Source organism: Gracilinanus agilis, chromosome 3 (genome assembly GCF_016433145.1).
Source record: "Gracilinanus agilis isolate LMUSP501 chromosome 3, AgileGrace, whole genome shotgun sequence".
In the NCBI taxonomy this organism is placed as follows: domain Eukaryota; kingdom Metazoa; phylum Chordata; class Mammalia; order Didelphimorphia; family Didelphidae; genus Gracilinanus; species Gracilinanus agilis.
Window position 1 is genome coordinate 419,001,689 of NC_058132.1, and position 27,465 is coordinate 419,029,153.

The following is a 27,465-nucleotide window of genomic DNA, read 5'->3' on the forward strand; positions in this document are numbered from 1 at the left end:
AGTACATTATTGTCTGTACTTACTAAATCATGATACTAATTTTAAAATCCCATTCCATTAATTATGCAAAGCTTTTTATTAGTATCTTGCTAGTAAATCTCCATATTCTTTTATTTCTGTTATCATTTGCAATCTCTTAGAAGATATATATATGTAATAAAAGCAATCATTTATGGGTTATATTGACAGTTTTTATAGATATAAGATATATTATTTTTATGCATACACAACTTGATCAAATTGAAAACAAAATGTTCTAGCCAATTAATCTAAATAATGCAGAAGAGGTTCCTTCAAATGCACCATAAAAATCTTTGATTTCACAGATTTCATTGGTGAAGAGGGAATATTAAATTTAGTGCTAGTTTTCTGATTTGCTATTGAAAACAAAACTTACCTATACCAGCTGATATTTGGCTCAGGGGAGCCAGTAGCCCTACAAGATAATATCATTTCTTCTTGCCGATCTGCAGTAGCATTGAAGAATATAAGTGGCATTGTAATTGCTGGCGGAACTAAGAAAGACAAGAAAATTATATCTAAAGTAAATATTTTTTTAAAAATCACCATTGCCATAGACCATTAAAAAATAATGACCTTTGCAAATTAATTGTACAAGGATATCAAGTGCTCTCTGAATATATACAAGCCTAGTTTCTTTTCTATATATATGTATTCATATGCATATATACATATGTGTGTATATATACATATATATGGGCCCTCACTGCTTTTAGGCAATTATTTTATACCTTCCTAATTAACTCACTACTCCAATCACCGCAGCATCTCTTTCAAATCTTTTCATCTCTCTTCAAACCTTCCATGGTTTCCTCTCTCCTTACCTTCCGAGCTTGCTTCATATTTTACTGAAAAAAATTTAGGCCATTCTCTGGGACCTCTCTCTTCTGCCCTCCTCATCTCATTTCACTCAGATGCTTTCTGTCAGTATTTCATTTACCCTTATCTCATATGAAGAGGTGGCTCATCTCTTTCTTTTAGAATGGTGATCCCATTCCATCCTGTCTTCTCCAGCAGGCTGTCCTCTTTTCATCTCTACTCTCTCACTTAATTTAATTTAATTATTTTTATGCATATGATTCTCAATCTACTTATCCAGATCTAATTTTTCTGCTGACTCCCAGCCTTTCATATCCTTATAAAACATCTCAAACTGGATATCCTATATGTATCTTAAACTCAATATAATCAAAACTGAAATCATTATCTTCCCCCAACCTTTCTCCCATTCCAAACTTCTCCAGTATCATTAAAGACATCACCATCCCCAGTCCCCTAGGTTTACACTTTCCTTGACTTGTCACTATTTCTCATCCTCACATCCAGTGGTTTTTGAGGCTTATAGATTTCATTTTTTTAACATCTCTCGAATAAATCCCCATCTCTCCTCTCATACTGCCACCTACCTGGTAGAACTCCTTGTCCCTGGATTATTATAATAGTCTGCTTGTTAATCTTCCTACCATGAAAGTCTCCATACTCCAGCATCTACACTTAAACACCAAAGGGATTTTCTTAAAGTGCAAGTCTGACTACTTAATAAACTACTTATTAAACTTACTTAATAAACTCCAGCAGCTCATTGTTACTTCCAAGATTTAATATAAAATTTTCTGTTTGGTATTGAAAGCTTTTCCGAACCTGATTGTCCATTCCTTTTTCAGTCTCCCTATGTCTTATATCTTTTTGTCCCCAATTCATCTTCTGATCCAGTAACATTGGCTTCTTTACTATTCTACAAACAAGACATTCCACCTGCCAGATCCAGGCATTTTTATTGGCTGTCCAATATACCTGGAGTTCTCTCCTTTACCTTCTGACTTCCCTAGCTTTCTTCAAGTCCTAAATAAAATTGCATCTTTTACAGGGAGCTTTTCTCAAACTCTCTTAAATCTAGTGCCTTCCCTTTCTTGATTACCTCCTATTTATCATTTACATAGCTTGTGTATATATAGTTATTTGCATGTTGTCTTTACCATTATATTGTGAGCTTCTCAAGGGCAAGGATTGTATTTTTCTTTTGTATTCTAGTGTTTAGCACAATTCCTGACACAGAGTAGGTGCTGTGATAATGAGATTAAACTTACTCTGCCCATTTTCAGATTTAATCACCAAAGATGTAAACATCACCACTTAATTCACAAGTTGGGAAGTCTATAACCCACTTGTGCAAGTGTGGGTGATGAATCAGAATTGACAGACTGCCCTCTGGGCAGTCCTAAGCAAAGTGTCTATTGTGATTAGACACATAAACTAAGAGGAAAGCACAGGAAGGGACACAAAAGAAGTGCTTTTAAAACTTCCCGAAGGTCTCTTCTTGTTCGTTTCTTGGAGCTGGAGGTTGAGTTGGAGACACTGCTTGCTGGCTGGGACCCTGAGACCTTGGTGGGACTGTTCTTAAATCTCTCCCTTAGAAGTACAAGTGGAGAGTGAAAAAAAGGCTGACTCCTTTAACCTCCCTTAGAAGTACAAGTGGAGAGTGAAAAAAAGGCTGACTCCTTTAACCTCCCTGGAGGCATTATCCTCCAGGGAGCCCTTGATTAGAGGAGCCCTAGTGGCTAAAACCCTTGTTAATTGACTTTTAGGCTCTCCAACTAGGATCTCTGGAGTCCTGCTGGAATAAAGCCAGGGATTGAGTACATAGTCTAGTTCTTTAAGCCAGATCTCTTACTCTACCCTCTTCTCATCTCTCTACTTCCACTCTCTCTTATATTTTATAAATAAATTACTAAAATCATTTTAAGAATTGATATTTATTCAATTCCTTGGTGATCACACCTTTAAATATTAATATCCAACCAAAAATAATTTTTTCCTTTTTACAATGCTTAATAAATGTTTACTATTAAAAATATAATTAGTCTAATTTCGCTATAGTAAAATCACCTTTAATAAATCAACCAATAATAATTAGGAATTAATTATTAAGTGCCCATTATGTACCAATTCTTATGCTGGGGTTTGTTCAAAGAACAAATCAATCCCTACTCAAAAAGAGCATATATTCTAATGAGGGAGACAATGATCAAATATAAATATACCAAACATAAATAAAAAGTTAAATACAAATAAATAAAAAGTAGCTTAATATATGGGAAGGAGGACATTTACAATTGGGAAAATATGGGGAAAGCTTCATAGAGAAAATAGTGCTTGGACCACATCTTGAAGAAAGGGATTCTATAAAACAGAGATAAGAAGGATGCATTTCAAACATAAAAGTCAAGGAGATATGAGATGGAGAGAGTCACATGTGAGGAACAGAGAGAAGGCAAGTGTAGCTGGATTTCACAGAGTGTAGGAACAGGGGTAAAGATCAGTGAGGTTAGAAAGATAGATCGGAGGTAGGTATTGTCTTGTAGGGCTTTAAAAGTTAAAGAGTTATTTATATTTTATCTCTGAGACAACAGTAAACTACTGAAATTGATTGAATCCCTGGAGAGTCATATGGCCAACTTTAAGGAAAATTACTTTGGCAGTAATGTGTAGGGAAAATTGGAATGGGGAGGTATTTGAGGCAGAGACCAGTTAGGAGGTTATTCCAATAATCTAGGGAAGGGAACAAAGGACTGAACTGAGGGTGGTATGAGCTGTATAAGCAAAGAGATGATCAGATGAAAGAGAAATGCTTAAAGTATAAACCTTTACATCTGGCAAATGAATGGTTATGTAGGATGAGAGAGAGTAAGGAATCTTAGATAACACTGAAATTATAAACTTTGGAGATCAAAAGGATCACTTTCAACTGAAAAAGGCCAATGTGAAAGAAAGAAGGATTTGGGAGCAAAGATATCATATTTAGTTTTAGATATATTGAATATGAGGTATCCACAGGACATTCAGGTTAAATTGTCCAATAGAATGGTGATGCCAATTAGGTCCATTAGAGAAATGGACTGAAGGTAAGAGAGACTAGATTTGTAAGTCTTTTGCAGAATTAAACTCATAGAAGCTGATGAGGTTACTAAAAGAGGGAGAGTAGAAGGAAAAGAGAAGAGGATCTTATGAGGGTAATAGGGTTGAGGAGCCAGGAAAAGAGACTAAAAAGGGAGGTGGTTAAGTGGCTCAGTGGATTGAGAGCCAGGATTAGAGAGTCCTGGGTTAAAAAGTGGCCTCAAACATTTTCTAGTTGTGTGACCCTGAGCAAGTCACCTAACCCCCATTGCCTAGCTCTTACCATGCTTCTATCTTGGAACCAACGCATAGTATTTTTTTTTAATTCTTTATTTATTTGACAATTGCACATAATAACAAATTTTCCCATACGTTTTCTGAAGTTATATGATCTAAATTGTCTCCCTCCCTCTTTCTCTCTCTCCTAGAACTGGCAAGCAATTCAATCTGGGTTATACGTGCAATACACAGTATTGATTCTAAGATGGTAGGTAAGAAAAGAGAGTAAGAAAGGGACAGTAAACCAGGTGGGAGAATCAAGGAGAGAGAGAACAATGTTACAATAACCCAGAAATGATAAGAATATCCAGGAGGAGTGGTCAACACTGTCAAATGCAAGAGACTGATCAAGAAGAACGAGTACTGCAAAAAGATAATAAAGCTTTGGCAGTTACAAGACTATTGTTAGTTTTTAATAGTGTAGTTTCAGTTGAGTAATATGGATCAGAAGTCAGATTATAAAAGAGTTAAGTGAGAAAAAAACGAAGTAAGTGTAGACTGCTTTTTCCAAGAGTTTGAATTAGAAAGGCAGAAAGATATAGAAAGAAACTGAGAGAGAAAAGTAGAATCAGGTGAAGATTTTTTTTTAAGTCTAGGAGAGATTTGGACACATTTCAAGTCAGTATGGAAGGAAACAATAGGAATAGGATGAAGATTCAAGAGAGAGGGGATAATTGAAGATACAATCTGGTGGAGAAGATAAGGAAAGCATGGAATCAAGAGCATAAGTAAAATGATTGGTCTTGGCAAGGATAAAGGCCATCGCTGTCAGAAACTGAGAAAAAGCAGAAGAGTTGGAGATGATGTCAAGATGTTCTGAGATGAAGAGAAAGGGAGAAGAGAGAGTACATTTCAAATAATCGTAATATTACTGCAATGTGAGAGGAAAGAAATATACAGGAATTTTGATAAGGGAAGAAATTTGGAATAGCTTCAATGGCAAGACAGGAAATCAAAAAGGAACAAAAGAGCTGTTGCTGCAATAAAGGTCCAGTTGAGATTGGATAACATGAATTTAGAATGTACCCAGACAGGGCCCTATGAGACTTGCTGTAGCTGTGCTCAGCAGCTCATGAGTAAGAGTGGAGGAAGCAGATAGTTTGGCAAATGATGAGCGACACAGAACAAGGGAACAAGGAATTTGAGAGAAGGGGATGGAGTAATGAAGGAGGTGATCTTGTGTTCTCAAAGGATATGCCAGTAAGACATAATTTCTTTTAGTTTCTCTAACTCTGGAATGGTTTCAAATATTTTGTTGGCAAGAGACTGAGTTTTTGATTGAGGACCAACCTAGATAAGCATGGAGAGATTTAATATGAGTTGGATATCCAGTAAATGATGGCAACAAAAAAAATCACATTTTGGGGGATACTTGATCTTGATAAACAGTGCTGATGGGCTAAGGTGGTCATGTAGAAAACTATAATTGGTGCATTGATTGAAGTGATAGACAAATTCTCTGGCTCCATGGTATTGCTCCATTATATTAACAGTTTTCCTTTGCTTAGTCATTTCCTTAGTGGTTTCATTATTATGCGCTCTTTACATGTACAAGGTTTAGTTGCTATTAAAAAGTGGAGTATTGTGGTTGAATTGTTGTTCAGAAACTTAAAAGAAGTGGTTACTGAAAGTCTTTGGTATTTCTACTTCAGCTGCTATATCCACAAACCAAGAAAAGCTTGCAACCTAGGGTTAGAGACAAGATGAGAGGAGGTAAAGTATTGTACAGTGTGGTCTTTGGTATTTTGTTTTGCTAAAAATAATCTGTAGAGGTTACATTGCAGAAATTATTTCTCTTCTTTTGATTATTTCTTTTTTAGTATATAGAGAGGTAGTGTGGCATAAATGATAGAGATCAGACCTCAGAATAAGAAAATCTGCCCTTAAATTATTCTTCTGACACATAATAATGTGACATATATTAATTAGTGTGACTCTGGGCAAGTCATTTAAACTCTCAATGCTCTAGCCAACTCTCTAAGGGGAGAATTCTTAAGCTGGGACCCACAGGACCCCAAGAAATCTATGGCTAGATTTCAAGAGGATCTGGGAACTTGAATGGAAAAAAAAAGAATTTTTAGCCTTCTCTAATTGAAATTTATCACTTTCTTCATTATTTGAAGACCATTTATCTTAGTAGGGATCTGGCTTTATCAGACTGCCAAAGGGGCAGACAAAAAAGGTTGAATTTTGTTCTAAGACCATCAATGGAAATGAAAGTATGTGATTACATTGGTAGAGGAAATAATTCTCTTTGGGACTTTCCTCTATCAGGGAATCACAGGTTCAGTCCTTTTCCCATGTCTATTGCTATAGGAGGCAAATATTTTTGGTTGGGAAAAAAATTCCCTTTGTTTTTTAAAGAGAGGCAGAAAGGAAAAAGTTTGGGTTTAAGCTTTTAATATGCTGGAAATTCTCTGCCCCATCACTTGATCCACCCAGATGACTCCGGATTCAGACTTCAGCTTTGCTACTTATTATACATGTGACCACTCAACCTCAGCTTCCTCTATCACTGAGGGGATTGTTCTAGATCAGTGAGGGCAAATCTTTTAGAGATGGAGTGCTGGGCCCCTCCCCACCACAAGCTGGGTACAACTCATCCCATTACCCCACATGGGAGGGAGAAAGTGCTCCCATTGGGCTGCTGGGTGGAGGAGTGGGTGAAGTAAAGAATGTCCTCAGTGAATGTTGAGAGGAGGAGGGGAGTGGCCTGAGTGCTCTGCTCCCCTCCAACTCTTCCACCTGTGAATTGCCCACATTACCCCCTGTACTCTCCTACTGGGCTGCTAGGCAGAGGGGCTGGGGGTTGTGAAATAATGTCATCAGGCACAGTGGAGAGGGGGAAGGGAGCAGCTCCTGCTGGGTCCCTCTGCCTTTCTAGTAACAAACTCTTGGGGTGGGATGGGGAGGCAGAGTGGCTGAGTGCCCACAGAGAGCACTCTGCATGCCATCTTTGGCACTCATACCATAGATTCATCATCACTGTTCTAGATGATGGCCGATGTCCTTTCTTTAACTATTTGACTTAGTGTCTGATGATCTTCTGGATTAGTAACAATCTTGCTTTTCAGACTTCACAATAGTAATTTGCTTTGCAACTATCTGAAATATCAATCATGATGCATATCATAGTTGCTTTTATTTGTATCTCATTTTCTAATTAAAATATAAGCTACTTAAAGACAGATTGATCCAAATGTTATATCTTCCTAAGCACCAACCATAGGGATTGGCACACTGTAGGGGAAAGGGGAAGGGAATTATTTTTAAACGTCTAAATAGCTAACATTTATACAGCATTTACTATGCACTAGGCATAGGGTTAAGTGCTTTACAAATATTGTTTCAATTGATCCTTACAGCAACTCTGCATGGTAGGTACAACTATTATTTCTATTTTGTATTTAAGATAACTGAGTAGACAAAGGTCAAGTGATTTTGTCCAAGGTCAAAGAGCTAGTAAGTGTCTGAGGCTGGATTTGAACTCAAGTTTTTCTGACCACAGGTTAGCACTTTATCCATTTTGCTGCTAATCTGGCTGGCTAGAATGCTAGTAAATTCAAAAAAACATTTAATTTTTAAAATTAATTACTTAAGTAAAAATCCTTGTTAATTTCAGTATCCATTATCAGAACTGCCCCCTAATAAGTTTCTTTTAGTGCTGATGGTAAATTTAATTGGACAGGAGAGTGAGACAGAATTTGAAATAACACTGCTATTGAGAAAGAAATAGGATTAGGTTTCAGGAGTAAACAGTCTTAGTGGTGGGATAAATCAGGGTGGTATAGTGGAAAGAGCAATGGAGTTGAAATCACAACAGCAATAATAGCTCATATAATTCATTTAAATTTTACACTGGAGAGAATTTCTTAAAATATGAAATCTAGACTCTTTTTAAAAAATCATGACTTTCAAGTAGTCCAATAATTCTTAAATTACCTCTTCTTAATCTATTTTCCAAGTCAGTTGTTTTTCCAATAATATATTTCACATTTTCTTCAATGTTTTTCAATCTTTTGATTTTGTTTTATCATTTCTTGATGCTTCATGGAAACTTGATCAATTCTAATTTTTAGAAAGTGTTTTCTTTAGTATACTTTTGTGCCTCCTTTTTCATTTGGCCAATTCTTTTTAGAATTTTCCTTTCTTCAGGAAGGTTTTTTTTTGTGTGTGTCTCCTTTATCAAGCTGTTAATTATTTTTTCATGATTTTCTTGTACACTCTCATATCTTTTCCCAATTTTTTCTCTACAGCTCTTATTTGAGTTTGAAAGTCCTTTTTGAGCTCTTCCAAGAATTCTTTTTTGGGTCTGAGACCAATTCACATTTTTCTTTGAGACTTTTTTATATAGCAGCTTTGACTCTGTTTTCTTTTTCTGAGTTTATTTTGATCTTCCCTGTTATTATAGTAACTTTCTATGGTCAGTTTGATTTCATTGTTGTTCGTTCATTGTCCCAGACTATTTCTTGACTTTTAACTTTATGTAAAAGTTGGGCTTTGCTCCCAGGCTGGATAAAGCACCATCCCAAGCTTCATGTTTTTTGGGCTGCTGTTTTCACAGCTAGTTCTGGGGTGAGAGGGTGCTGTAAGTTTTTAGTTCTCCCAAGGTTTTACCATTTGAGAGATGTGATCACTGCTTTCTTGGGCTGGTTTGTAACTAGAAATATTCTTTTCCACCCTGGAAATGTGAACAGGGCCTCTATTCCTGCTAGTGTTCCCCTTCCCTCTGGGACTGTGACCCAGAACCAGATAGGGGCAATGCAACAGAGTCTTGTACCCAGTGCCACAAAGGATTCCCTATAATCTTCTTCTGACCAGCAGTCCCAACCACTGAGAGCTCCTAAAGCCACTGCTGCCAGTTCAGTCACTAAAAGACCTGCTATAGTTTTGCTAGGGAGCAACCTGCACTGGACTAAGTTCCACTCTCACCCCAGACCTTTCCTGGTAGCCTTCTAAATTGTCTTGGGATAAAAAATTGTTTCACCCTCTTCTTGTTTAAAGTTATTTAGAGGGGAATTTGGGAATGTCCCTACCTTTACTCTGCCATCTCAGCTTCACCCACCTAAGTTTGGATTTTCAAGCCCTTTACTATTTGCTATACAAATAATTTTCCAATATTATGGACATTCTCTTTCATATCGTCTATTTTCCAGCTGATTTGACCTATTCATTGCTTTGAAAATATGCTCCATACTTTATAACCCTAAGGCATTCACCATTCCTTACACCTGAGCATAATGTCCTCCTTTCACTCCTGCTCACTCAAATCCCAGTTATTCTTCAAGATCCGAATTAATATTGACTTTTTTTTTAATGAAGCCTTTATAATGTACTCCCTAACTCTTAATATCCAGAGTTAGAAATGAGCTTTTCTTCCTCAAAAGTCTCATAGAACTGACTTTGTTACCTGAAGCAACTCAGAGGCACAGGGGATAAAGTATAGGACTTGGAGTCAGTCACTAGCTAGCTGATCTGGGAAAAAACCTCTCTGACCTTAGTTTTCTCATTTATAAAATGGAACTAATAATAGCATCTCCTACAGGGTATCATGAAGATCAAATTATATAATACAGGTAAATCTTATTTGAAAATCTTGAAGTTCTATGTAAATGTTGGCTATAATGATGATGATGATGATGATGATGATGATGATGATGATAATGATAATCGTCATTGTCAGTGAACCTCTAATTCATTTAATATGTTTTATTATGTATTGTAATCATTTATGTTTTCTATAGACTAATGTGGCTGCCAACAGCTGTTTCAAAGCAGGAAACAAACTAAAAGCTTATGTAAATGCACAGAAAGAATAGAGGGGAAAGCTATAGGCTTGTGTAAAAAAATATTTTTCCTTGATTTATTCCCAAAATGAGGAGCTAGAGAGTCAGAAATAATACTTTATAAGTGGGGGAAATACTTACAATATTTTTCTCTTTTATATCATTACATCCCACCATTATATTTTCACAAACATTATGATATGTACCTGTTAATGTTAAAATGGAAATTTTTATAACCTAACTGGATCTTAATAAGATTTAAAATATGGATAAATTAAATCTATTTAACCTGCTAAATAAGAGAAAGTATCTACATATAGGCAGATTTTCAGAGAAAAATGAGATAACATTGGTAAAATATAGCATTTTCAATCTATCATATCAATAGAATTTTAGACTGGGAAAGGATCTATGAATCCATGTGTTACACTTTCTCATTTTGAAATTACAGAACAAGACCCAGAGAGGTAATGCTGATGAATAAATGCTATATGATAAATATCTTGACTTACATACCATGTTGGTCTAATTTTTTTTTCTGTAAAACCAAAGTGCAGTCCTTTTACTCAGATAAAATTTATATTGCTACTAAGCGATAATCAAAATAAAAGTGAAAAAGAATTCTAATGAAATGTAAACACATCTAATTGATAACTTACCATTAACAATAACTATGATATCTCGAAAGTCAATTTCTCCTCTAGCTTCCACTCTTCCTTCACATCTATATATTCCTTCATCACTTTTGTTGATATTAAGGATCTGGAGATTATTATTTGCTAACATAGCAAATCGATCTGAAAAATGAATAAAGGGGAAGAAATGATATGACTAATAGAAGGTAGACTCTGATATGCTTAAAATGACAAAGAGTTAAAGTATGACCCTAGCTTTCCACAAAGTTTTATCAATAAAAATGTTAAAATTAAAGTTGAAATGTAATTCAGTTAATTCCAATAAGCTTCAATAAACATGTCCCCCCTTTTTTCTGAAAATGAATTAAATATTTTCTTTCTATATAAAATGGTTAGGCTATTTATCCTTCTCCCCTCTCTGAGCTGTGTACTTTGATAGATTTAAAAAATCATATACAGAATAATAATACATAGATATTAAATATATCATTCTAACCAAATGAAGCAATTTTTGACTACAAAAAGAGGTACATTTAGATTAGAGAAAGACCTGAATAATTCATTAAAGACAACTTTCTTTACAAAATATTTCAACATATACCAAGGAAGCAGTTAAATGACTCCATAATATTCATGAATATAAATATGGCTAAACTATTAAATTTCATTTTGGGACTTTGTATAGGGTACAATATGTTAAGACCTCAATTCATGGGTTAGATTAGTTTTTCCTTATAAGGTATTGAAACATTCCACCCTATAATTGGCTCAGGTGACTATGGATCAGGCTGCTGATTTAACATCATGGATGCCTGAGTGCTAGTATATGAGGGCTGGAACTCTTCCCTCAGGTAAGCAGAATGATCAACACCAACTCAGAAGAATTACATTCACCTAGAGCAAGCCTGTATACTTGATAAATATCCTTTCCCACTTCTGAAATTTCTTTTCCTATTTAGCTGAGTAAACTTCCTCTCATTAAATGTTCAATGGATTATGGTTTCTCATTAAGGTCCAATTTCTGAATTACAAGGCTTGTCTAGCTCTGGCTTAAAATTTCACTATTTCACCAAAGATGTATCATAGGGATAGATTGCAATGAAGGCTATTTGGTTTTTCTATATATGAATGTATAGATATATATCTACATAATTCGTAAAAAGCTTGATCTTTTATTGTCAACAACAAACTGCTAGTCAGGGAACATTTTATTTCACAATTTCTTCCAAATACACAAATTCTCCTAATATCTTGTATTTTGAAGCCTGCCTGCTTTCCCAATTGTGTTGCTTCCAACAATACTGTTATGATTAAATGATCTTGAGAGACTGATTTTTTGGGTAAGAATATAAGTTTATTGATTATATAAGTTTTATTGGTTAAGCCAGCATCAAAACTAATAAAGTAATATAGGTCTCCATGGCTCTTTTGACCAAAATCTTAATAAGTAGATTTTTAGGAACTCATTCAGCCCTGCCCTTGAACATTCCAAGACATCTTTGATTGGTGATAGCTAATTAAGATGTAGTCCATCAAACTATCTAACTTTCTTCATACCTACATCATGGGGAACATGTACATAGGAAATGAACCTTTGTCCCCTTCATTTATTAACCAAATTTTGTTAAAAAGGAAGAGATTCTTTGGGATTCCTAATGACAAAGAAAATGCAAAAAAGCAGCATACTAGATGGTATTTCTGAATCATAACCCAGACACAGGAACACACAGTAATTCTCTCTAATATAGTAGAATTAATAGAGCATATGAAAAAAAATTCTCACAAATGCAAAGTATCTGAAGGATTATACAAAAGTATCTTTTAAAATATGGAGAAAATCTAGGATGTTAATATCACTGAAAAAAAACACCAATAATTATGAAACTATATTCCTGCCTTTCCATAATTTATATATAAGTCAAAGGCATTTGCAGTTAAAAATGTGACAGAAACAATAGCTTAACTTCTGCCTCATGAACATTAGGTGTAAGGATTAAATTTTAATGGTTTGGCTAAAATATATGAAGATTATAAATAATAGTGGTGATTGTTGATTCAAAGTATTATTACCCAAAGTCAAAATGACTTTAATAGCTTTTATTTACAAAAGAGGGGGAAAGAGTGAAAGCAGAGAAATTCAAAAGGGTAGAAAAGACATTAGCCTATCTAACTAAATATTGCTGTGGTGCTCAACTCAGCCAGGACTTGTTGACCTTCACAGGAATTAAACTCTCTCCAGAAGACAGGAAGGGAAAGACAGCTATCTACTCACTTAAGTTCCCTCCAAGAGGTCAAGACAATGACTCAAGCTGAAGGTGATTCTTAAGGCCAACTTTCTTCCTTGAACCAACCTTCTTCTTGAAGCTGACTTCCCTCTTGAAGTCCAACTCCTTCTTGAAGCCAACTTCATTCTTGGAGTCAACTTCCTTCTTCTAGCCCCAGAAATTCAGGGCCTTTTATAGTAGGTTCTTGTCTCTTCCCCTCTTCACAGGGGCCAATCACAGTTTCCAAATTGCCTAGATTGGGCAGTGTCTGTGGGATCTCCTTCTCACCTTCTGGAGGTATAAATTCTCTTGGAAAGGGTTCATAGATTCCTGGCTGATTGACTGTGTGAATTGAAGGTATGAATTCTCTAAGTGATTCGTGAGCTCCTCCACCTAGTTCAAGCTTTTGTTGACTCAATCAAATGGTAGGCAAAGGAGAGTTAATCCTGTCTTCACAATCTAGTAAAGTACTAAGTAGGGGTACTTAAGTTATTGTTAACCAAAGTGTTAACTCCAACTAGGCAAAGAGAATAAGGGTTCCCTTTTCACAAGTGTAAACTCAAAGAGAACAAAGAATTCCCTTTTACATAGGTTAATTTCCCCTAAAAGGTATTAAGACAATATATAAGACCAGCACATCTTTTATCTTTTTTGTAACAAGGTGCCTTTAATTGATACAGAAAAATAATTCAAGGTTCCTTGCAATATATAACTTAAATGATTATTTAATAGCCCTCTTATTGTAATATCTGTAAGAATTTAAATTTAGGTTTTTATGCTAATATGAAAGTTCTAAAGTAATATTGTGGTCACTGATTTAAAAATATTATAGCTTAAGTCAAAATGACTTTTAACAGCTTTATTTACAAAGAAGTGGAAAGAGTGAAAAAGGAAAAATGTAGATAAAGAGACAGAAAGTACTACCAAGTTACAAATACCTGAGTTTAATCCCAATGTCTCCAGACCACAAATGTGAATCTGAAAGCGAATCTCACCAGAATCCAAAGTCCTAATTAGGAAGCCAAAATCAGAAGAGCCAGGAGACACTGAAGAATCTGCCAAGAACCTCTAGTGTATGCACCAAGGCTAAGACCGCCAAGAATACCACAAGAACCCGCGCTGAAGAGTGTCCTACCGAAGTGCCAATGAGCAGAGAGGGTCTCCTCACCAAAGAACCAAGGAAGGAATCACTCTACTCACCACTGCAATATCCAAGGAAAGAGTCTCTTCCTCCAGTCCAGCTCACCAACACAGGGAGTGTGACTGAATCCTTGAGCTGGCCTTTTTAAAGCAGTTTTCTTGATGTCACTTCCTGTTGTTCCCCCACTTTACTGGAACCAATCCCAGTCTTTCAATTTGTCTAGCACTACCCAAGGTGGGGGGCCAGTGACCTTTGGAGGTGTGAGCTTACTCTAGTAAATGACTTGCAAGAACTCTCTTACTTAGTGTCAAGTTCTTGATTTGTTTAACTTAAAAGTTGCTGATTGATAGACAGAGTTTGATTCACATTTAACCATCAGAGGACACATAAAATAGGAATTTGTATTCTGGATCTTTGGCCACCAAAGTTCCTAAGTTCATACCCTGTCCCTTTTCTTACTTGGTTGCTCCCTACTCCTCCACCTCATTTCCCCCCATTCTGCACAAACCTGACACTCTACCTGTACCTCTAACTATGCTCTCTGGATTGCCTGAAACATTTTTTTTTCACTTCTCTTCCATCTTTTAGCACTCCCTGAAATTTGTTGCCCTCCTGATGATACTGCATCTCTGGCCACTACTCTCAGCTCTGGGTGCACTTTTACTCATATATCATGAATCATTGGTTGGACTGAAGAAATCTGAACACTCTGAGCTTCACAGCACCACTTCAAAGCTCCTTCTACTATCTTCATTAAACACGTTTTCATCCTTTGGGGGAAATCTTCATGCTATCTAAGTTTATTACCCAATTCTGATTTTGATGGCCATTACCTTTAGATCCCTAGGACATTCTCTTTCCTTCCTCAAAGAGTTCAGTGTATTGCTGCGTGGATAGAATTTGCTCCCCAGGACTCTCTTACCCAGCATCCCATTTGCATGTTTATGCTACATGCATACATAGGGAGGATAAAATTTTGGTATGACCCCCACCTCTCTCTCTCTCTTTTTCCCTGAACATGGCTGATGAAGCTGGCTGTGAGTTTTACATGCAGTCTTACTTTAGTTAGAATATTAGGCTTTGAACTTCCATTTTTTAAATTTCTTCTACTTTAAGTGATTATTAATGAACTTTATAAAAATAATACTTGGAGTTATTGATATTAATTTAAATCTTACATTTTTGGTGACCCAAAGTCTGGAGTTTAGGACCCTTACTCCTCTCTAAATGAATAGAGCAGTTTTTAAAACAGACAAAATGACAGTTTAGCTTCAATACCACAGTTGTTGGCCAGGTCTCAGAAGCCCTGCCACCACCACTTCCCACTGCTTCTGCCTTCTGTGCTGCTTTTCTCCCACCTGTCTGAGAGTTGTTTGAAAGCACCTTGTCTTTCCTGTGTGGAAGGGTGAGATCTAAATCCCATTTTCTCCTCTTAAACTTAAAGTAGCTGGGTAGCCATTGCTAGCTGCAGCTTGGTAAGCCAGGTGTGTGTGAGCAACAATTAGTCTCTAACCCTCCTGACTCCTTTCACCTGGGGGAAGCGATCCTTCCCTCCAACCCCCAAAGCTACCATCTCACAGCCCAGAATCCAGTAATGTTGGAGGAAGCTAATTAATTTCAGCTCAGTTGTTTTTTTTTTTTTTTTTTTTTTTTTTTTTTTTTTTTTTTTGTTATTAGAAGGTATTAGTTATTTGGCTAAATTGAGAAAGTTTAGCCTTATCTTACTCCTAGAAATTTGCTCTTTCTTTAAGGCCTTTCCTAAACCCCCATGTGCCTAAAGCACAGGGTTCTAGGCACTCCTCAGCTAGTGCCCTAGCATTCCCACTTAGTAGCACGTGTTCCCTGGCATTATTTTTTTTTTACCCCTGGGGGGAGGGGAAGGAAGAAAACTCTCTCAAACCATTTAGCTAAACATCAGCTTTATCCCTTGCAGAGGTGGCGGGAAGGGATGAAACTCTTCTCCTAAACATTCCTTATAAGGCTCTTATCACTAGCCAGTACATACTAGGGTAGTGCCACCTACAGACAGGAAGTAGATTTGCAACCAATTTAATAATTAGATTTAAAAGCATGGCCCTCTCTATTAAAGAGCAGTGCATTACTGAGCTCATGCAGCTCACAGATTTAGAATGTCTTTTCTTGCTGACGTTGCTTGTACCAATGGGATACCTTGCAATTTATCTATTTCTCCCCAAGGAAAAAAAAAACAATGAAAAGATAGCTTGAATAATCTCAAGGTTCAGAAGGGATATTCATCTCCCTACAACATCCAATATGGAGTTCATCTACATCAGTGATTCCCAAAGTGGGCACCACCACCCCCTGGTGGGTGCTGCAGCAATCCAGTGGGGCGGTGATGGCCACAGATGCATTTATCTTTCCTATTAATTGCTATTAAAATTTTAAAAATTAATATCCAGGGGGCTAAGTAATATTTTTTTCTGGAAAGGGGGCAGTAGCCCAAAAAAGTTTGGGAACCACTGATCTACATTATGTTCAATGCAGAAATCCTCCTCAGTATGGGATAACCCAGAGGCATGATCAAAAGAATTTAGATGGATTATGGTACTTGGGAAGGAAGCTCATAGAGTCTGGAGGTGATTTTTAAGCCTTTTGAGACTCCATTGCCTTATTGATGTTAATTATTTCAGTTTGTTCCCTTCCCAATAGTGAAGAAGTCCTTGTAACACAATTTTAAATACAAGGTATACATAAAGAACTTCTAGAGAACTGGAGGAACTCAGCCTGCCTGGGAAAGTTCGTTTCAAGTACTGTTAACCATTCCAATAGCTAGCATAATTGGAGAATAGAACTCTTGGTTTCATTGCTCATGTGTAAAACCTTCTACTGACACTGAGTGACTATATCCTGTCACATATATTGATTTTATTGATTGTTTGTTTTAAGATTTAATTTTGTTTTTAAGTTCGCATATTAATCTAATCTAAAATATTCCGTTACACCATGTCACTTTCAGTTACTGTGTTTTGGCCATTAGCTATATGTTCTGTTACATTGTATTTATTTGTACCTCCCCCTATGACTGGACTGGAGAAAATACCATTATACAAGTCCATAGACAATTGGACAAACCTTTTCTGTGACAAGGCCATAGGTCCTTATGGATGTAGAGTTTGTCACCAGATCCAGTGAGGTCACATGTTGCCTAAATGGCCTTTTGTTCCTTTTTGCCTTTGTTAATTGTCACATAGATGATGATGGATGGACTCCATAAAACTGGTTACAACCTGTATCAGTGACCTTTGAAGAATTTAATGAGCTAAAAATCTCAATTGATTTTAACAGATCTTCAGAAGTGATTTTCAGATATCTAGGAGGGCCACTACCCCTGACTGATCATTCATCTACCTTTGACCTGTGTGTAACAAGAGGGAAGGATCAATTTAAGTAGCTGTAAGTACATGAGTGACACAGTGAAGTGCAATAGCACTATTATATTCCTCACCTCCACATTTGTAATGAATAAGATATATAAATAAATGCCTTTTATGGCTGTTACAATCTCATCCCAGAGGTGAGAAGGATTTCCCAGGGGGATTGGTAACACCTAGATGGCTCCCAGAGGGAGAATTTCCCATGGAGCTTGGTGCCTCCTGGATGGTTTTAAATTTGTAACTCTTCAGCTTACTCCCTCTACCTTCCAGCAGGATGGTAATCTAGATTCTTGGTGACATTTTAGATCTAAAAGATCTTCATCAGTGGTACAGAGGTTTTTCTGGACTGTACTGCCAAATTTTGGAATGATGGCAGTAATAGACTCTTTTAGAAATATCTCAGATGAGTTTGAAAGATTGGCTAGATCTGGGGATCTTATGACAAGTATCCATGATCTTCAAAGGTTTTTAAATGACATACATCAAGTGGCTAAAGACTCATGTGAATCCCAGTGATAGGGGGTTTTGTTTGCAGTTGTCATCAAATGAGCTCTTATGGTTTTGGGGATTTTGGTACTTAGAATCTGCATTAGTTGTACTATGTTATTAAGAAGCTGTTACCTGGTAAAAAAATTATGTACATTCACATTGTGGATCACAGCCAAATTAAAAGGCGATCAATCTCATTTTTGAGTAAGAAACCTTTGTGTTGTGCCTTTGCTTGGCTGACACATTGTCATGGAATGTGAATGTCTTTTCTTTTTTTTATGTTTTTGACTTTCTTTTGACAATTGATTCATATACTCATAACTCAGCCATGTATTCTGGGATGATCCAGGTGTTGGTCAACATCTTCTTCAGTAGGGATTATATTATTATCCTATAATGCAAGGTTTAAAAACTTTTGGAGAAATTTTTAGGATAAGAAACTCGCTAACTCTCTGAATCAAGAAAATGAACTATTTGGAGAAGGCACCATGAAGATACCTGCAGAAACCATACACTGCATCAAAAGATGCAGAATGAACTTTGGGGTGTAGTGAACTGAATTGTATGGGGTTGAATGCATTTATTTTGATTATATATTCTTATGCCAAAGGGGATTGCCCCCAATTGGCTTTTTGTTAATGCACCTACCTAACATTGGTTTTGCTCTCTTTCTCTTTTATTTCCCTCTTATCCCCAAATTATTATAATTTCCCCTTAGAAAGTACAATACTGTATGCAACTCTAGTAAGAGATCTTAAGAGATATAAGCTGGTTATGTGCAATGATTCATTGGGGATACTAAGCATGTAAATCTGGGAGATTCCAACATGCTCGCCTTCCAGTGGAATCACAGAGGGGATTATGTGTATAGAATTTGCTCCTCAGGACTCTCTTACCCAGCATACCATTTGTGTGTTTACAGTACGTGTGAGTGTAGGGATAAAGTTTTGGTGTGACCCCACCTCTCTCTTTTTTCCCTGAATGTGGCTGCTGAAGCTGGCTGAGACCCAGCAGGAGAATTTACACATATGTGTAAAATTGTTGTGTGGATTGAATTTAGCAAAGGGAGACAAATAAAGTATACAGCTGGAGATGTAATGGAACTTGGAGCAGCTCCAGGATGAGGCTGGAAGTTCAGAATGTGAAGGAGGGGCCAGAGGAGGAGGAGTTTTTGACTGTCACTTCTCTCCTGAGCTAACTGGGAATCAGGGGGGTTGGATCAAGGGAGCTTGGGTTTGGTGGAAACTGAGTGAATCTGGCTCCTCTGTACCCCTATATTTGAGACTATTTGGAGATCACAACTACCAATATCAATTTCTATAAACTTCAATTTACCATCCAAGAACTTTGACACTACAGTTCTCCATTTTGACCCAAGAGCTTAGACTCCTGGGGGAGCATGTTTGGGGGTACCTTTTTCTGATCTTGCTTAATTAATTTATACCTGTTACTTCCTTTCTATTTTATTTTAGTGATTAAGGATTAGGAGATTGTAGGGAGAGAGTCAGTTACTGAGACTAAGCCTCAGAAGTCCAGAGCTGCTCTCTTGGGAGAAGTCCATAGTTGTTAGTGAAGCTTATTCCCTTCCCCTCTATCCTTGATCCCCAATACCCTTTCCCTTGTACCCTGACTTTATTTATCCTTTAATAAATCCCTGTTAGTATTGCTAGTCATAGTTTGGAGCAATTACCTTGGGGATGGAGGGAGGTGATATTTGAGTGGCTAAGGGGAAGACAAGTACAAACTCCATCTTGAAAGAAAAAAGCCGTTTGAACACTGAGGGGGAGGGGCTTGTCTTAATATCAGTGGCACTGAAGATTGAACTCATTCCATTAGGGTCTCGATTGATCCCTGACATCTTCCTTCAACAACCCCATTACAGTTTTTCCTTTTTGGGGAACCCCCCTCGAGAATTACACTTTCCAAAGTCTTCCCTATAGGGGGGTGAGGAGTCAGCTACTTTGGCCCATTGATATCTATCAAGTGGGGTGTTCAGCTACACACCCATACATCATCAATACCCACCTCCTACAACTAGTCACACACTATTCTCTTTTCTCACCTCTCTTCTACTGTTGCTAAGGGAATAAAATGCTGAAATGAAGTACTGAGAGTGCTGTATTTGTTTTCATGGGTTAATAGCTTAATACTCAACCTACTAGTATTGTGCCTCCTTGTTCTTTAATAGGCTGATTTTCTTATTTTTTTTTTTTACCTAGAATGAGCATGTTTCAGCATCATAAAGTCTGTCAGAGCTTGCATTCATACTATCTTTGAGATTCTAGACCTCTCTGGCTAAACACAACATTTGAGTAGAATGGTTGTGGAACATAACTGTTAAAGTACTGTATAAATTCAATGTCAGCCCTTCCCCTACTCCTTTTTATCTTTCATGAACAGTTAAATTATATTATGCTAGAATTGTGGAGTTTGGATTATTATATATTAATAACATTATTGATAAGTTATGAAAGTCGAGTAAAGTTAATAGCAATTATTGGACCAATTAGTTGGTTGCCAAGTCCCAACCCTAGGTTGTTCACAGACTCTATATTCTTTCCTCCTATTTACATGTTTCTGAATGGAGCTGGAGGAAGTCAAGACATTGTGCTGAGAGAACTCACCAAAATTTATCTCATCTGGTTCTTCATTGTAGAAAAGCAAACAAGCTATTCTTCCTTAATTAATGGGCTATCTCACTCTATGGTGGCTGTTCAAATCCTTAACATCTTTCCTCAAGCCTCTACACTCTGTGGTCTACTCATCCAATTGGTTCAATTATTGTCTCTGTGCAGATATTTTTCAGACTTATTTGTTTACCCCTGGACTTCTTCAGCTCCTCATAAGCAACTGCCTTTTGGATATATCAAAATACATTTCCCATTAGCATCTGTAAGTCAACATATCCAACACTTAACTTCTCTTCCAACCCGCTTTTCTCTTCTCTTCTCTTCTCTTCTCTTCTCTTCTCTTCTCTTCTCTTCTCTTCTCTTCTCTTCTCATCTCTTCTCTTCTCTTCTCGGCTAGGCAATGGGGGTTAAGTGACTTGCTCAGGGTCACACAGTTAGGAAGTGTCTGAGGCCAAATTTGAACCTAGGACCTCCCATCTCTAGGCATGGCTCTCAATCCACTGAGCTATCCAGCTGCCCCCACCAACCCTCCTTTCTTCTAAAATTTTCTGTTTCTGTGAAGGGAACCATCATTATTCCAGTCATCTAAGCTCACAACCTTGGGCTATCATTCTTGGGCTCTTCAGTCTTACTCAGAGCCCCCCTCCACTCATATCCAATTAATTTTCAAATCCTGTAATTTCTATGGCCATACCATCTTTTGTATAATGCCCTTTCTCTGCACACTGCAACAGTCCTTGTGCAGGCAAGACCTTATGCGTGGACCTCAAGGATAGATTATTGTAGTAGCTTGCTGGTTGGTCCCCCTGACTTAAATTTTTTCTCTCTCCAGTCTAGTTGTCAGAGTAAGCTTCCTATTACACAGGTCTGACTATGTTACCCTCTTACTTAGTAAACTCTGGTGGTTCCCTTTTTCCTTACAAAATACTCTATTTGGCTTTTAAAGTTCCACACAACCTGCCCCCTTCCTACCATTTAAGTCTTCTTGTATTTTACTTCCATCACATATACTCTAAAATCACATGACAATGGTCTCCTTAATGTTTCTCCCATAAGATACTCCATCTTCCAACTCTGAGCATTACAAGCTAACACTCTCTAAGGATTCTTTTAAAGTGGTGATTAATGGAAGGACCTTGTAAATGCTAAGCTGAACAGGGGCTCAAGATCTACAGTGATAAGTAGGGGAAATATATTTCCCTTTAACAGAATAACTCCTAGGATCCTGAGAGTTTTAGGGTAACCATGTTGTGTTGGGAATGTATCCCTGAGAACTTAAAGTTGCTAGTATGAGGGAAAGTTGGAATAATGAACTGAGCCCAGAGAGAAGTGTGCTGTTTCGCAAGCTTAGATGAGATTGAATCACCACTAATGTAGATATTAAAACCTCTTTGGATGAGATCCCACTGTGTTGTACTTGATGAGAATAGTGGTGGAAAATGTTATTAGTAAGCAGGGGTCAAAAAGAAATGAGAAAGGAGGCTACTTTTATAATCATGAACATTTTCTGCAAAAAAATAATTCATAGGTTCTAAACATTATAAGTGTTCATTAAAACCCTAAAAAATGTCACTGATTAGATTTTAATAGTTTGGAAAAGGCTCTTTATTGATGTAGGAGTCATCCCTGAATAAGCAGCATGTACATGTAGGGTTAGACAACTCATTTGTCAGAGGAAAGATAAGAATTAATAGTTAGAAAAAAAGGATAATGATGATAAAAAGATAAGGCATATAATTTAAACAACTTGATCCTGCCCTGATAATGAAAAATGGGGAGTGGACAATAAAAATGACACTGACACCAATTATAATAATTTGACACAATAGGAAGTCCAAAGAGCCCGGAAGCTGCCTCAGTAAAGATTTGACATGCTTATTAGTCATAGCGGGATGACAACCAAAGGTTATGGCAGTTTAGAATACAAAATCATTTACAAAATATTATGAAGAGTAATGATGGATATCTAATAATGCCAAGTAATAAAGAGGGGAAATGCAGTGGAGGATAAAGCTAGTTTAAAGAAAGCTTGGCAAGACATCTAATGAAGCAAAATCACCCTAAAAGCATTCAAGAACAAAAACTAAAAAACAACAAACTGAATAAAAATGGAAAAAAATAAGCAAACAAATTTATAACATACTTTTTGCCATCAAAGACAGTGGAGCCACTTTATCCGTGTATTAACACTGTATTGGAGGCTGGTATTATAATAAGGCTTAGAATTGAGCAGCACTAGAAAAAATCTTTAGGAAACTACAAAATACCTTTCAGGACCCCAATTTCCTCCCCAAAGCAAAGGACGTATTTTTAAATACCAACCTTCTATCATTGTTGTGGAATGGCAGTAAAACATCAAATAAAACAGTTACCAAAGAATTGATAATGAATATCATACAGCAGTGGAGTGTGGGCATGAAAAGCTTGCAATATATAATCAATGAGAACCTATGAAGAATAGGGATAACAAATGTTAGGAAGAGAAGGTAGGCAGGTCAGATGGAAAAAGCAAGAAAGACAAACACCACAGTGCTCCAACTATCACCCTCACAATGTCAGGTGAAAGTCAGGAAAGACCTTCAGCACATTAAGTGAACCCTCTGTGGTGAACTTATGGGACATGGAAAACTTATGGAAGATTCCAGACTGTCACACAAGATAGTCCAGTCCTGGATGGGTTCATGATTGGAGGAAATATTCAACTTGTTAAAAAGCTCAGAACCTTTTATATGTGTCTTTGCATCCTATGTATATTTTATGTAACCTCTCTGGACTAGCATAATTTCTCAATAATTATATTATTGATATGTCATATATTATATATATATAATGTTATATATATAATATTATAATCCAAACATCATAACTATAGCATAATATAATTTGACTGTTCATGTAGGATAAAAAGGAGCAAGGAACTACTGACATTTAATTTTATACAGTACTTTAACAGTTGTATTTCACAACCATTCTGCTCAGATGCCATGTTTGTCTAAAGAGGTAACACTAGGACCTCAAAGGCATTGAAATCTCTGACAGATTTTTATGATGCTGAAACATTCACATTCCAGGTAAAAAACTGGATTTGTTTTCTAAGAATTAGCATACTTAAGAACAGAGGCACAATGCTAGTAAGCTGAATATTAGGGTATCACCACCCATGAAAACAAATATGGTTCTCTAAGTCCTTCATATCAGCTTCTTCCCCTCACTGTGATAGCAGGAGAGCAGTGGAAAAGAAGGCAACATGTACTGCTGTGTAAAACCATCTACCAGCATTAGCTTCTGGTTACCATGGAGCCTCAGCCAGTCATGCGAGATTTAGCTGCTTCCACATAAAGGAGAAAATGGCTTGCAATATTATATTTTGGAAATAAAAGGTGCTAGGATTACAGCCAGAATAATCTCTCCAGAAAGCAGAGAATAATCTTACAAGGGAAAAATGGTTGGTTAATGAAATAAAGGGTTTCCAAGCTGATAAAAAAGACCAGAGCTGAATAAACAATCTGACATTCAAATAATAGACTGAAGAGAAGCATAAAAAAGTAAACATCAATGAGAAATTAGTTTTTATTTGTTTTTAAATCCTTACCTTCCATCTTGGAGTCAATACAGTGTATTGACTTCAAGGCAGAAGAGTGGTAAAGGTAGGGAATGGGGGTCAAGTGACTTGCCCAGGGTCACACAGTTAGGAAGTGTCTGAGGCCAGATTTGAATCTAGGACCTCCCATCTCTAGGCCTGGCTCTCAATCCACTGAGCTACTCAGCTGCCCCCATCAATGAGAAATCATTTTGAATTTAAGAAGTTTAAGCTGTTTATATTCCCAAATGAAAAGATGAAAAATGTAACTTCCTAAGAACCTTATTGTCAGTAGGACAGTTGGAATCTATCTAGACAGAGGACTTGGGTGTAAGTCTGTTATGTGGAGATGATCTTAAAAGAAAAATAATGTTGCTGTTCAGCTGTGTCTGACTCTTGTGATCTGTGGACCATACTATTTGTAGAACTTCCTTGACAAAGATACTGGAATCATTTGACCATTTCCTTCTCCAGTATATTAAGGCAAATGGAAGTTTAAATGACTTTTCCAGGGTCATACAACTAGTAAGTGTCTGAGGTTGGATTTGAACTTAGGTCTTCCTGACTCTAGACTCTTTGCTCTCTACATTGATATATGTAGCTGCCTCTCAAAAAAAAAAATAGAAACGTGAAAGAGATAGATGTATGGGGGCAAAGGGAGGAGGGAAAGAAAGAATGGGGAAAATGATTGCATATAAAGGAGGCAAGCAAGGAAGAGCAGAATGGACTGGAAACTAGAATCCAACAATATAGTGCTTCTAAGAGACACACTTAAAACAGAAAGACCTATGCAAGGTTAAACTGATGGGCTGGAGAAAAATCTATTTTGCTTTAGCTGAAGTGAAAAAAAAGGAAAAGATAGCAATCGTGATCTCAGATAAAGGAAAAGCAAAAATATGTCTAATTAGAAGAGAGAATGAGGAAAAGTACATTTTGCCAAAAGGTATTGTATGGAGTAAAAATTAGTAAATAGTAGTGCATTATTCACAATTATGGTTAGCATTAGGATTAATAGTAGTAGTGATCATTTCTGATCAATTATCCCTGTAACTCACCTATATGGATTAGCTCAGGTAGGCCCTCAGAGGAGAAAGAAAAGAAACCAATAAACAGTAGAGACATCCTCTCCCTGAAGTGAAAAGACTTCCCTCATCTGAGCCCCTTCTGATTATCAGTACTCCTTTAAAAGAGACCAAATACCTTTCCTTTCCTTTATTATTAATTCTCAATGGACTTCCAATCAGTATTTCAGGGGTTAAGAAAATGAAGTCCCATGGGAAATTACAGTATAGAGTCCAGTGAGGAGGCCAAGGAGCTTAGAAGATAGAGTCATGAGAATTGGTCATCCTATCTAGAAAGACTGTGGCTCTGGCCTTACGCATTCCTGAACTATGACCAAAACTGAGAACATGTTCATTTAAGAAATACTCCCATCAGAGAGTAATGAATGTTGGAGGGGATGTGGCAAAATTCAGACACTAATGAATTGCTGGTGGAGTTGTGAATCGATCCAACCATTCTGGATGGCAATTTGGAACTATGCCCAAAGAGCGCTAAAAGACTGCCTGCCCTTTGATCCAGCCATACCACTGCTGGGTTTATACCCCCAAAGAGATCATAAAGAAAAAGACTTGTACAAAAATATTTATAGCTGCACTCTCTGTGGTGGCAAAAAACTGGAAAACAAGAGTATGCCCTTCAATTGGGGAATGGCTGAACAAATTGTGGTATATGCTGGTGATAGAATACTATTGTGCTCAAAGGAATAATGAACTGGAGGAATTCCATGTGAACTGCAGTGACCAGGAATTTAAGCAGAGTGAAAGGAGCAGATCCAGGAGAACATTGTACACAGAGACTGATACACTGTGGTAAAATGGAATGTAATGGACTTCTCTGCTAACAACAATGCAATGATCTGGGATAACTATGAGGGACCTATGAGAAAGAACACTATTCACATTAAGAGGAAGAACTATAGGAGTAGAAACACAGAAGAAAAACAATTGCCTGATCACATGGGTGAATGGGGATATAATTAGGGATACTGACTCAAAATGAGCACCCTAGTGCAAATATCAATAATATGGAAATAGGTCTTAATCAATGACACATAAAAAAAACAACCCAGTGGAATTGTGTGTTGGCTATGGGAAAGGGTCGGAGGAGAGGAGGGATAGAACATGGATCCTGTAACTATGGAAAAATGTTCCAAATTAATTAATTAAAGATACTATTAAATTTTTTTTTAAAAAAAGGAATACTCCCATTATTCAAAGAGAGCTGGGAAACTTTAGATGGGTAAGACAAGATAAAAAGAATATAACATATTCAGACATTATGTCACACACAGGTAGTGGGTAACTTAAGACACCGCTGTATTAATTTCCTATAAATTCTGAATTCATTTGTATACCCTATGGACTCTGTTGCTGAACCACTCCAGGCAATACTCCTGACCTCTCCCCTCCCTTTTCCTAAATAAAAGTCGCATTTTCTCTGCTAGCATCTATCTAAGTCTCCACAAATTCTACTCCACACAGTATTATAATTAAGTAATCTCAATACAGCACACATATGTACCAGATGGCACAGAATACAAATTCTAGAAGGATAAGTTAAATGAATTAGGGGAGAAAATAGACAATAAAACTACTATTAGGGGACCTCAACTTACCCCTTATAGATAAGAGATAAATCTAAATATAAAATAAAAAAAGAAATTAAGGAGTTGAACAGAATTTTTGAAAAGGTAGATATAATAGACTTTTGGAGAACACTGAATAGGAGTATAACTTTTTCTTAGCTGTTCATGGCATCTTCACAAAAAACTGACCATATATTAGAACATTAAAACTTCACAGATAAGTGCAAAAAAGCAGAAATATTAAATGTACCATTTAGAGAACATATTGCATTCAATAAAGAGCCTTTGAAGCATAGAATAAAAATTAAGCGGAAACTAAATTATCTAATCCTAAAGAATGAGTAGGTCAAAAAACAAATCATAGAAACAACCAATAATTTTATTAAAGGTAATGAAAATGAGATGATGTACCAAAATTTGTGGAATATAGCCAAAGCTGTACTCAAGGCTAAGTTTATATCTCTAAATGCTTACATCAATAAAAGCAGAAAGAGCAGATCAATAAACTGGACATGCAATTAGAAAAAAAAAAAAACTAGAAAAAGAACCCTAATTAAGAATGAAAACAGAAACGCCAAAAATCAAAAGACATTAATAAAATTGAAAATAAACCCACTGAATCAACAAATAAAATTAGGATTTGGTTTAATGGGTAAAAAAAGAAACAAATAAACTGTTAGTTAATTTGATTAAAAAAGAAAACC

General features: G+C 36.6%; 1 protein-coding gene across 1 annotated transcript in view; it reads right to left on the reverse strand.

The window, feature by feature from the left end:
• The window catches only part of NCAM2 (neural cell adhesion molecule 2), a 250,727-nt gene that overhangs the window by 196,289 nt on the left and 26,973 nt on the right, over positions 1–27,465 (reverse strand). Inside the window, exons 4-5 of the mRNA XM_044669242.1 lie at positions 10,640–10,777; positions 398–515 (exon numbers count right to left, since the gene is read on the reverse strand). Coding sequence (XP_044525177.1) covers positions 398–515; positions 10,640–10,777 — 256 coding nt within the window. The remainder of the gene's footprint in view (positions 1–397; positions 516–10,639; positions 10,778–27,465) is intronic.